This window comes from Phascolarctos cinereus, unplaced genomic scaffold (assembly GCF_003287225.1).
Source record: "Phascolarctos cinereus isolate Bilbo 61053 unplaced genomic scaffold, phaCin_HiC Scaffold_9;HRSCAF=440, whole genome shotgun sequence".
Classification (NCBI taxonomy): domain Eukaryota; kingdom Metazoa; phylum Chordata; class Mammalia; order Diprotodontia; family Phascolarctidae; genus Phascolarctos; species Phascolarctos cinereus.
This window is the reverse complement of record NW_027556402.1, coordinates 220,222,158-220,235,184: the sequence shown is the minus strand read 5'-3', so window position 1 is coordinate 220,235,184 and position 13,027 is coordinate 220,222,158. Positions and strand designations below refer to the sequence as shown.

At 37.4% G+C, this 13,027-nt stretch overlaps 1 protein-coding gene across 2 annotated transcripts in view; it reads right to left on the bottom strand.

Annotated features, from left to right (window-relative positions):
• The window catches only part of NELL1 (neural EGFL like 1), an 876,262-nt gene that overhangs the window by 311,568 nt on the left and 551,667 nt on the right, over positions 1-13,027 (bottom strand). For both annotated transcript variants that reach the window (XM_021002019.1, XM_021002018.2), the window contains exon 14: positions 7,672-7,794. In XM_021002019.1, the coding sequence (XP_020857678.1) occupies positions 7,672-7,794 (123 nt within the window). The remainder of the gene's footprint in view (positions 1-7,671; positions 7,795-13,027) is intronic.

The window sequence follows — 13,027 nt, the reverse complement described above, 5'->3', positions numbered from 1 at the left end:
CCTTGAATTTCTGAATCTACATTGGCTTCTTTCTTATGTACAAACTCTGGGGTTTTTGGCATTACGTCCCTTGGGGATGTCTCTAAATCAGGTCTTTTTTTTTTTTAACCCTTCTTTATGTCAAGGACCCCTTTAATCATCTGATGAAGCCTATGCAGCCCTTGTCACAATAAAAGTTTTAAAATACATAAAATAAAATATACAGAATTAGAAAGAAAATCAATGATATCAAAATAAAGCTATCAAAAAATTTTAAATGTTCAGACTCCAGGTTAAGAACCTCTAAACCAACAATAAATGACAAGTCACTCATAATTAAGGTTGGTATGCTGACTTTTATGCATGATAAGACCTTGAATGCCTTCTGAATCAAATGTAGGAATACTTGTATCCAGTGTGATGCCTGTTCACTATTTAATATTAGATTATTTGGTTTCCAATTAACTTTTAATCTACACTCTCATGATCCTTTACTAAATGTAATTTTTATTGCATTATGATTTGAGAGGGCTGTATTTAATATTTCTGCTTTTCTGCATTTGGTTGTTAGGTTTTTATGCCTAATACATGATCACTTTTTGTGAAGGTGCCATGTACAGTCGAGAAAATTATATACTCCTTTGTATTCCTACTCATTTTTTTTCCAGAGATCTATCAATTCTTACTCTTCTAAGATTCTATTCATATCCTTGACTGCTTTCTTATTTCTTTTATGGTTAGATTTATCTAGCTCTGAAATGGGAAGGTTGAGGTCCCCCACCAGAACAGTTTTCCTGCCTATTTCCTCCTGTAATTCATTTAGCTTTTCCTATGGGAATTTGGATGGTATGCCATTTGGCGCATATATATGTTTAGGATAGATATCATTTCATTGTCTATGGTTCCTTTTAGCAAGATGTAGTTTTCCCATTTATCCCTTTTAATTAGGTCTATTTTTACATTTGCTTTGTGTGAGCTCATGATTGGTACTCCTCCCTTTTTTTTTTCTTGAAATGATGCAGAATAGATTCTCCTTCCAGCTCCTTATTTTAACTCTGTCTTTGTTTCAAGTGTGTTTCTTGTAAACAACGTATTGTTGGATTCTGTTTTTTAATCCATTTTGATGTCCACTTCCATTTTGTGAGTGAATTCATTGACAACATTTCTTGAGCTGCACTGCCAAGCATTCAAACTCTACAACAGAGAGCACTACTCTCACGTCCTGGGCACATTGTTGGAATGCCAAACGTGTGTTTGCCTGAAAGACTATTTTACAGAGAAGTCACATAAGGCAGTGCTCACACAGAGGTCAGAAGAAGCAATACAAAGACACTCTTAAGTTCTCTCTGAAAATTTTGGTATTGATTACCAGAAATGAGAGATTAGCACAGGACTTTCCAGCATGGCATGCCCACATCAAGGAAGGTGTTATGTTCTATGAGCAAAGGGGAGAGACATTCAATAGCTCAAAAGAAATGCAAGATGTGCAAATTCAGAGATATCTACTTCCCACATGTTCACAGGACTATTTTTGCTTGATCTGTGGTAGAGCTTTCTGAGCTTTTAGTTTAATCATCCACAGTTGGGTACACTGTACATTGACCCTGCCCTAGTCACACCATTTTGGTCCTCTTTGATTATGAAGAGCAACAAATGAGTTCATCTCATTCACGTTCAGAGTTATGATTGCTAACTATGCATTTCCCTAGTCCTGTTTTCTTCTGTTTATCTCTCTCTCTCTCTCTCTCTCTCTCTCTCTCTCTCTCTCTCTCTCTCTCTCTCTCTCTCTCTCTCTCTCTCTCTCTCTATCTCTTTTTATCCCGTCCCTCCTCTAAAGTCTACTTTGCTTCTGATCACTGTCTTCTTTTTATCTCCCCTTTCTTCTATCTTTTTCTGTTATCCCCTTCCCCTCCTACTTCCTTGTTGGGTAAGATAGATTTCTATTGAGTATGTGTATATATTTCCCCTCTTTGAATCCATTTAGATGTGAATGAGGTTCAAGTTTTGGCTGTTCCATGCTTCCCCCTCCCCCATCATTTTCCCCTCTTACTATAAAAGGTCTTCCCTGCATGCATCTTTTAAGTGACTATTTTCCACATTCTTCCTCTCCCTTCCCCTTTCTCCCAGGACATCCCTCTCTATTTTCTATTCACTCTTTTTAACATAGTTCTCAACATAGTCAACTCATTTCCACACCCTCTTTTTATGCAGAATCCTTCTAACTGCCCTGTTGATAAAATTTTAGATGATATAGGTATCATCTTCTCATAAAGAAAGGTAAACAGTTTAATATTATTGAATCTCATGATTTCTTTTTCATGTTTACCTTTTTATGCTTCTCTCGAGTCTTCTGTTTGAATGTCAGATTTTCTATTTGGCTCTGGTCTTTTCATCAGGAATGCTTGAAATTTCTCTATTTCATTAAATATCCATTTTTTCCCCTAAAGGACTATACTCAGTTTTGCTGGGTAGGAGATTCTTGATTGTATTCCTGAGCCTTTGCCCTCTGAAATACCGTATTTCAAGCCCTCTGATCCTTTAATGTAGAAGCTGCTAAATCTTGTCTGATCCTAACTGTGGCTCCATAATAACTGAGTTGTTTCTTTTTGGCTGCTTGAAAAATTTCTCCTTTATTTGGGAGTTCTGGCATTTGGTTATAATACTCCTGAAAGTTTTCAATTATGATCTCTTTCAGGAGATGTTTGATGGATTCATTCAATTTCCATTTTACTTTCTCATTCCAGGATATTAGGGCAGTTTTCCTTGATAATTTCTTGAAATGTGGTATCTAGGGTCTTCTTTTGATCATGGTTTTCAGGTAGTCCAATAATTCTTAAGTTATCTCTCCTCAATCTGTTTTCCAGTCTAGTTGTTTTTCCTAATTAGATATTTCACATTTTCTTCATTTTTTTCATTCTTTTGATTTTGTTTTATTGTTTCTTAATATTCCATGGAATCATTAGCTACCACTTGCCCAATTCTAATTTTTAAGGAATTTTGTTTTCTTCAGTGAGCTTTTGTACCTCTTTTACCACGTGGCTAATTGTGTTTTTGTAAGGTATTATTTTCTTCAATATTTTTTGGGCCTCCTCTACTGAGCTATTAATTGTCTTTTCATAATTTTCTCCCTTTGCTTTAATTTCATTACCTAATTTTTCCTCTACCACTTACTTGATTTTGAAAAATAATTTTAGCTCTTCTGGGAATTCTTGTTGGGCTTCTGTCCAATTCATATTTTTTCTTTCAGAATTTGCTTGTAGCTGTTTTAATTTCATTGTCTTCTTCTGAGTTTGTGTCTTGATCTTCCCCGTGACTATTATAGATTTTTATGGTTAGGTTCTTTGTGTGTGTGTGTGTGTGTGTGTGTGTGTGTGTGTGTGTGTGTGTGTGTGTGTGCTTGTGTTTCCACCCTATTTCTCAATCTGGAACTTTATGTTCATGTTGGGCTCTATTACGGGCATGGGAGGAGGGGCACTATCTTAAACTTCGGGCTTTTTTTTTACACTGCTGTTTTCAGTTCTGAGGGCTTGGAAGTTTTGGGTGCTTCTAAGACAGTGTGATATGTGGAGAAGTGTGATCTCTGCTTTCTTCATGTGTACTCACTTCACAAGTACATTTGTACTTTTCTTCATTCTTCTTGGACATTTTTTCTTCCTTGCCCAGGAAGGGCCCCTGATCCCTTGGTATTATAATGAATACTGCTCCTCACAGCCCCTCTTTTCTTGGGACTAAAAACAATCCTGTTCTGCTGAGTCCCTCTTATTGTGGGGCCAGAAGTGATACTGCCTCTCAAGGCTTCCACTCCTTCTTGACTGAAAGTGCTCCCCTCTGCCCTTGAGCTATGACCCAGAAGTGGGTACGGTTATAGGCAATGGAATTGCCAAACAAGGCCTGGTGCTGGGTATAGTGCTAGCACATGGGTCCACTATAATCTCTTTCTGACCAGTTTTCAGGTCCCTGTACCATCTCTGGCTTTAGAACACCCACCTAGAAGCTGTTGCTTCTGTCACCCCCACCTAGTCCCACCACTGGTATTTCATCCATATGGGCTCTGGGCCAACCTCCTCTTCCACATTATAGAACTCTGACCTCCTTTGTTGTCTTGGTCTGTAAGAATGTCTCACTCTGGCCTTTTTGTTGGTTCTGCCACTCCAAAATTTGATTTGAGGCATTTTATTAAATTTGTCTGGAAGGGAATGTTGGGAGAACTCAGATGAGCAGTTTCTCTACTCTATCATCTTGGCTCCACTCTCAGAAGTCATCTGATTCTGAGTTCTTGAAGGATGCATAGAACTCTGTATTCTCCAAGGACTAGTCATGCTTAGAGAGTATCAGCACTGACACACGGCCCACAGGTGATGAATGTATCCACCACACCAACCCACAAAGATTCTTTATTAAGACATGAAAGAGTTGCATAGGTGGAAGGATCGCACATAACTTTGTTATAATGGATCCTCATGGTATTAAAGTAACTTATTTTAGCTGACTTCTTCCTTCCTTTATTTTAGATTCTAGTCTCACATTCCACCTTAGCATTTCTGTATAGGCCTCGGATATCATCAGCCTTGAGGTAAGATTATTTTCCCCAGGATCAGAGCTTCTTAAACATCTCTTATATTTGTTTGTGGCAGATAAGATGCAGGTCTTATCTGATCAACGACCAACAGCCAACGACTTAACCACAGCCAACAAGCAATGGAAAGGGCATGGGGACATAATTCCCTGATCCCCATTTTACTCAATATTGTCAGGATATATTGTCTCAATGCCAAACATTTTTAACACAAGAAAATAGGGGGAAGAGAGTTCAAATAAGAGATTTCACTTCTCACCATCCAACTCCAATGCCACCTATGACAGCAAAGATCTGAATATTTAATACAGCTAGGTGGCACAGTGATAGAGAGATGGACCTGGAGTGAGGGAGACCTGAGTTCGAATCCTGAATGAGAAACTTACCAGGTATGTAATATTGAGCAAGTCACTTAACCACTATTTGCCTCAGTTTCCTCAAATGTAAAATAAAGATAATAGCCCCCACCTATCAGGATTGTTGTGACTGTCAATTGAGATATTTATAAAATGCTTAGCACAGTGCTAGATACATTGTATGCATGTTATAAATGTTGTTGTTATTGTTATTTAGCTGACTCAAGTTTCCAGTTTTCATGAACATGTGAAATCATGGAGAAAAAGCCTGAATCTCAGAGAACTATACACATAACGTTAGAAGAGACTTCAGAGACCATCGAACCTAATCTGCACCTTAATAAGAATTCCATTTAGAGCAGAGCCAAGTTGCTATTCAGTCTTTGCTTGAAGACTCTAGTAAAGACCTTCTAAAGCATTCTAATCAATTATAGGTGTTAGGAAGTGTGTGTGTGTGTGTGTGTGTGTGTGTGTGTGTGTGTGTGTGTGTGTGTGTGTGTGTGTTCTGTATGTCACTCCTGCATCTAACTCTAAATTTTCCTCTATTTGCTCCTACTTCTGGCTTCTGGGGCAAGTAAAACAAGTTGAATCCGCCTTCCACATGACATCACAATGGCCTTAAACACAGCCATATCCTCCCAAGTCCTCTTTTCAAAGAGTGAACATCCCCAAGTCCTTCAACTGTCTTTCATATGACATGGTTTTGAGGTCCTACACCATCTGGATGTTCTCCAAATTATCAGTAGGATGGCCATAAGTTAATTACATATTCCGAATGTGATCTGACCAGGAATAGCACAAGCTTTCCTTTTATTTTAAAGTTAAGATTATATTAACTTTCTTTTTTGGCTGCCATATCATTTCATGGAGAAACATCTTAAGACCCTTTCTCCAACAAAATATTCAAATTTATATGTATTTAAGTATGAAAATCAGTAAATTTTAACCTTGTCTTTCTTCCTCCTTTGTTTAAACTCTGATAGGTTCTGTAAAATTAGGGACTTGAAAAATATGATCTCTAAGGCCTCTTCTAGTTAATACTTCTCTAATTTCCCCCTCATTCTCACATGAATATATGTCCTTACATAGGTTGAAGTAATTCAGAAAAAATGTGATAGAATTCATCCAAATTATTACTGCTTTCAATATTTATGTCTAATGTTATGTGTGTTAATGCTATTGTTAATATTTCATCATATCATAATTGGAAAGAAGTATGCTTTTTTGTCCAGAAGTATGAATTTCTCTATATAACGCCATAATTATACTCATATTTGGGTGGAGAAAGAGGAAGGAGAAAGACAAAAAAGGTAAAAGAAAAAAGGGAAAGGGGAAAGAAAGACAAGAAATAGGAGGAAGAGTAGAAGAAAGTAGAGGAGGAAGGGGAGGAAAAAGAAGAAAAGACAAGAAAAGAAATAGAGAATACTTAAGTTCAATTTGTTTGGACAAGAATCCCATCAAGAAAGTCCATTTCACAATTCATACAATTCAAGGCAAAATCACTTCCCTTCAGAATCAAGGGGCTCCAAGACCTCTTTTGAACTAATACATTTCACAGCTGGTCTTGAAAACTCCACTGAGATGAGGTAGACACTTATCACAACAGCACTGGAGGAATTGGCAAATATAAACTCACCAAAACAGGCCATTTAATATTATTTTATGTGGAGGTATAATTTCAGAAAATGCATTAAAAGTAAATCCCCATGCTACTCAATTCAACAGCATTAGCATGTAGCCCTACTTAGCAGTTTCTTCTCTGTGGAAATATACTTCCTTTTCCATTTTCATGAAATAGTTTTGGCCTATTTTGAAATGCTAAGCTCCAGTCCTAAATGGTCAACTGCTTTCAGACTCTAATAGTAGACAGGACTTAGAGTAGCTTTACTATATCAATTCTCTGCTTGTGGTACATAGATGTTGCTCATTTACCTCTTGGCAGCATTATGTTGAAAAGAAAGATACCAACGTTAGATGTTAGGAGCATCACCATAAATTCATTTCAAGGAGAGATGCTAGAGTTACAAGATGGGGAAGTTTGGATGTTGCCAACCTGGAGTGTACGTGTTTCCCCTTCCCAAGAGGTATGAAAAACTTGTCAAATGAATATGGAAAATTTTACATTTTATTTTTTTAATTAATACCAATTGAAGAAGCTTCAGAATTTTAGTGTACCCATAGAGAAGTGTATCACATTCTTACTTTTCATTTCTTATGTGTAAATGCATAGTCAACCATAAAATTTAATTCATTTCATTTCAAATAGGCATTGTCAAAAGGCTTACTGAGAGCCAACATATCTGGAGACCAATAAACATTGGGAATCCCTGGTGTAGCTGATATAAAGCAGGTCTTGGCACTAGGAAGACCTACGTTCAAGTTCTGCTCAGGATATAAACTAGCCATGTAGTATGGATAAGTGACTCTATATTGATGCCAAAGGCAAAACTCGATGACTGTTACAAACAGGATGTTGAACTATAATACTTGAATTTGTTTTCATATTGCGGGATCCATACACCCATGAAATCAAAAGTTTGGGAGCAGTCAGGGGGGGCATTTTTCCCAATGGAAAGATAGAAAGCAAAGGACAACTCAATCCCCTTCATCACCTCCATGCATGTAGCAAACGTCAGATAATAAAATAGAAGCTAAAGCTGTGAGAGAACTTGGCAACCAGAAGTTATAAGAACCTGGACAGAGAGACCTACATGAATCAACCTTGCAGCTCTGATAAAATTGCCCAAACAGTGGACCTACCTCGGCAGATGGTTCCATTGCCCACGTATCCAGGCTTGCAGGTGCAGCTGTGTCCCCTGACAGTATTAGTGCAGATTGCATTGTCATCACAGGTGTGTTGGGCACTACCACATTCATCATGCTCTAGAAAAAAAGAGATAATGAAGTGCTTTTTAGACTAGGAATTAGACAATGGCCAGGTGAGTTAGAATTAATGAAAAAAGGAGATCTTTGCCAACATCCATTTGCAAATATTTCAGTTACAGACTGCATAATAAAGAACCAAAATAGCATAAATGAAAAGATACACAAAAGTCTTCAATGGTAAGGCTACCATGTTATCTCACCTGGTCTACTGACAGGATGAATAATATTGTTTGTTTCAACCATAGAGTAGAAATGGAGAAAGGAGGTCACAGATTACCCAGCTACTGCAAAAGGCTATTCTCCAAATACTATTGATGAATCCCTTTTCATAATCCTGGCCATAGGGAAAGACAATAAGCACTGGGCTGTGACTTAAGGAACCAGAGAGGGACATAATGCCAAAAATCCATTTTAGAATCCATCAGCAGCTCAACCCTAATTTTCAATATAATCCATTTTCATAGGGTTTAGAACTCAAACACTGGGTTGATGCCTGGGAAGCAATAATATGCTAACAATCACAACATTAAGTATTTAAATGCTCCATCATTCAAAACCTATAGTACTGAGGAGCAATTTTTTTGAATGTCAAAATTCAAAACCAGAAACATGAAAAAAGACCAGTCTCAGCCCAATGCTGATTCATCTGTTCTATATATCCAAAATAATGAACTCTTAAGCAGGTATTCCATAGCTCAAGCTATGGTTGAGCACTGGGGATAAATCAACTTCTTTTTCAGACCATTTTACAATGAAAACAATCATGGTGGCTTGCACAGAATCTAAATATGAGCTAACATAATTGGCATGTAGTTTAAGTTTTGAACAGCGAGCCAGCCAAAAAATTTATTTCTTGGAATTTAAAAAGAAAAGAAACATAGATATAGATATAGATATAGATATAGATGGATAGATATACAGTGAGAGATAAAGAGAGACAGACACAAAGAAACAGACAGACAACCAGTTGAAGTGGAACTTGGAGTCATTTGAGTTGAGCAGCTGTTGGGGGATGGGAGGACACAGAAGACACACTCTTTGGTGTCAGATGGAGTGGGTCTGGGTAGTCCTGCCAGCAGGAGTTGGCCCATGGTCCAAGGAGTCTGACAGAAGCTGTTTAATACAATTCAATTAGCTTGCACCTAGAACCAGCTAGATACAGAGACAACAACAAAACAGCCCCTGCCCTCAAGGAGCTTATATTTCATAGCAATACAAATTGTGTTCCACAACTCCAGAGGGTAAGGAAGTACAGTGAGGGTAGAGATCAGAGAAGCAGACTTTGACATATGTACTCTAGGACAAAGCCCATGTTAATTATAGCTCTGAGAAAGAGAAAGAAACTATTTGGGTGTTGAAGCAAGAGTCAAAATTCTAACTAGAAACCCCAAAGAAATTGCAGCAATTACAAATATAAACATGATCTATTAGGTGAATGGACTAAAACCCCTTGGAATAACCCTCAGCTTCATTAATTTTTATTTTAAACATCCTCATAGGACTGATAACAGCAAAGATTAAATCCGTAAGACATGTTTATTTTGATTACACAGCATGCGAGTCTGATAAAGGCAAATCCCACCTTTGCAGATAACTATCAGGATAACTTTGCAGTCCAGGAGTTAGTGGACTGTAAGTACAACGGGAATCAAGGGAGTGTAAGGGTGGCAGCCTAAAGAATAATCTGTATTAAAGGCTGCATTGAAAGATGCTGGTAATCAGAACAAGTAAGGTAGTAAGTCTACTCAACTCTACTATGGTAATAATATATTCAGAGGGTTATGTGGAGTTTAGTGTATGGCATTTTAGGAAAGACATTGACAAATAGGACAAACTCAGGAAAGGGATACCGATGTAACAAGAATATTCAAGACTATAAGATTGTAGGATCAACAAGTTATAAAGTCCAGAGCCAACCCATTTTACAAATAGGAGACGAGGGATCAGAGAGATTCAGTGGCTTGACTAAAGTAGTGTCAAATATGGAATTTGAACCCAGGTCTTCTGACTTCAGAAGACTGGTCAAAGGGACTGGGAAAGTTTTATCTGGAGAGGAAAGCACAAGGATTGATCACTGTTTTTGCATATAAGAATGGCTGTCACACTGAAGAGAGATTAGAATTGATCTACTTGGTTCCAGAGGATAAAAAATGGGTAGAAGTAACAAAGAATTTAATTTGGGCTTAACGTGAATAGGGACAGCCGGGGGAGGGGTTCCCAAGGAAGGATAGGCTGCCTTGGTAGGTCATGGGTTTGCCATCCCCAGAGGTCTACAGGCTGAGACTAGAAGGCTACTTTTCAGAATGTTGTATAGAAGATTCTAGTTCATATATAGTTTGGACTAACTGAAATCTGAGGTCTTTTCGAACACATGGACCCTGTGATTCTGTAAAATGTCACTATCTCAGGATGAAACCAAGCAGAGCTGTTTCAGGCAAAAAAATGTGTCAGCTCAAGGTGAGAGAGAGGGTGATAATGGGCACACATACCCATAGTGTTTGACTAAGTCATCTTTTGGCATTGGGAACTTCCAGAGCATCAGAGGGTCTTGAGTTCAAGAGAAACAGAGAGTAATAGAATATTAGTGCTAGAAAAGATGTTAGAAAACATCTATCCCAAGTCCTTCTTTAACCAATTAGCATCACTGAGGCCTCAAGAGACTTTGGGGGCAAGTCAGAAAAAAACAGCTGAACCCATGGTTGATGAGATAACAATGGTATTATAAAAGCTTCACAGAACAGAAAAAGTCATGCAAAAGGTACCAGAAGGGATGGAGAAAGGAGAGGGAACTGAAAGAACCACGAATTTAGAAGTGGAAGGTACCTAACAGGTCTAATCCCTCCTTTTGAAGATGAGGAAACTATGGCAGAGAGAAATTAAATGACTTATCCAGGGACACACAACTGGAAGTGTTTGAATCACCATTTCAATCCAGGTCCTCCTGTCTCCAAGTTGAACAGGCTATGTCTTTTACCATGCTGCTTCTCATGAAGGGAAATATATTTACTGGACAGGTAGTCACAGCTTAGTAAAAACAAACAAATAAACAAAAACCCTAAATATGAACCAGCAATACAGTGTTGTGACTAAAGGTCAAAGGATGGATTCATCTGTCCATCCATTCATTCACCAAGTCATTTACAAAACAGGTTTATTCAGGAGGAAAGGTGACTGGCTTATTGAATAATCAGCCTTGAAGCCACTCAGACCTGAGTTCATGTCCTAGCTCCAACAGATACTGGGCATGTGACTCTGGGCAAATCATTTAATATTCGAATGCTCCAAGAACCTCTCCAAAACCAGAATCTCGAGAGCAGGTAATGATTGCAGTCAGCCAATAAGCCTTTTTAAATACTCATGCTATGTGCCAAGCACTGTACTAAGTGCTGCAGATGCAAAGAAAGGCAAAAGAGAGCCCCTGCTCTCAAGGAGCTCATGGGCTAACATGGCAGACAACAAGCAAACAGGAGGCAGAGAGAAGGAAGGAGAGTGTTCCAGACATGGGCAACAGCCAGCTAGCTGCCTATAAGAGAAGCATCTGAAGGACCTTACCAGGTGCAGGGAATCTTTTCCATCTGAACCTACTCAAGGCATCCACCATCATTGTGGTGACACCTTTGGTAGACATTTATCTCCTAGTTTTATGTCATACTTGATGACACTCAGTACAGTTTTTGAAGAGAAAAATAAGATTGCATTTTTCAAGGAATCTTAAATAAGTTAAACATACATGCAAAATATTTGGAGATATGCTCTTTTGTAACTTGTATTGTATTACTTGGACTTTTTCAGTTAATTGTATGACTCTCAACATGTGCTCTGCTGTAGATACATGTGCATCTGTATTGGGAAAATTTCTACTGCTTAACTAGACTATAATACAAACATTTGATTCACACAATATCAATGTGATTTTAAATAGATCTTTTAAATCTTTCTACGCACATATTTTGTAGAGTGATTTTTAGGTATAAATGTATGTGACACTTGGTCAGAGATTGTGATTTCTGAATCTCTTTATATCATTTATATTTATATCATTTATATAATATATAACCATCTTTATATCTTATCATGTTATGTTATGTATATTAATGGTATTTTTTCTTATTTTAATGTCAATTATTTTCCTAATGTTGAACTATCCTTGTATTTCTTACATAAATCTAATCATCTTACAGAAATTTTTAAAACCAATTGTTGCCCTTTTGTTATTGTCGGGTTGTGGGTTTTTCCATCCAAGATTTAATATTAAAATTTTAAAGTAATATTCATTAGTGATACAGACCTACAGTTTTTTTCTTTGCTTTATCCTTCCCTTTTTATATGTTAGGACTATATCATAATATTCATGTACTATAGACCTTTATATTGAATATTTCATATAGGTGAGAAAATATATGAACTAATAGTTTTTATAGGTCTCATAGCCCTTTGGGGGCAATGTTTTTGACATATGAAGATATTACCAAACAAAGCATATGAAATTGCTTGTTATTGTACACATACACGTTATTTCTCCTGATAAAATGAAAGTTTCTTGAGATTAGTGACTGTTTCACTGTTGTCTTTGTCTCTCCAGCACCTAGCATAGAGCTTGAGACACAAAAGACACTCTGAAAATGTTTACCGAATGACTGATTCATTGCTTATGCAGACCATGATTTTTCCCTATTGTTTTGGTATCTTCCTTTCCCTGAAATATCTTGTTAAGCAATCCCTCAATGCTTTCAAGTACTTTGGCTGGTCCACCCCCTCCTGCCCAATTTTTCTCTCTCGATGTTATTTCTCTTTCTTTTTCAGGAAAAAAAAAAAGGGTTTGTTGTCCCACTGTGGAAATACATGTCTTACTGATGAAAATAGAACCTTACAGAGAAAGTTACTAATTTATTGCAGTGTTACATCTTTTTGTTTTCTTCTTTCTTCTGCCACGTACAAATGTTTTTAGGATTATATGAGTCATTTAGGTCACACTTTCTCCAAACTTGTTTTCCACTCTTTTATAGCACAATGTTATCTGTAGCCTTCCTCCAGCCTCTTCTGATGTGTATGACAAATGACTTTGTATTATGATCTGACAATTGCCCTTGGCTGCCATCTCTACTTGGCAAGGAGATCATGTACTTACTGGCTAACACAATTTCTATGCTCTTTTGGCCCCCTTTTAATAATAATAGTTAGCATTTATATAGTTCATATCATGTGCCAGGCATTGTGATTAAGTGCTTTA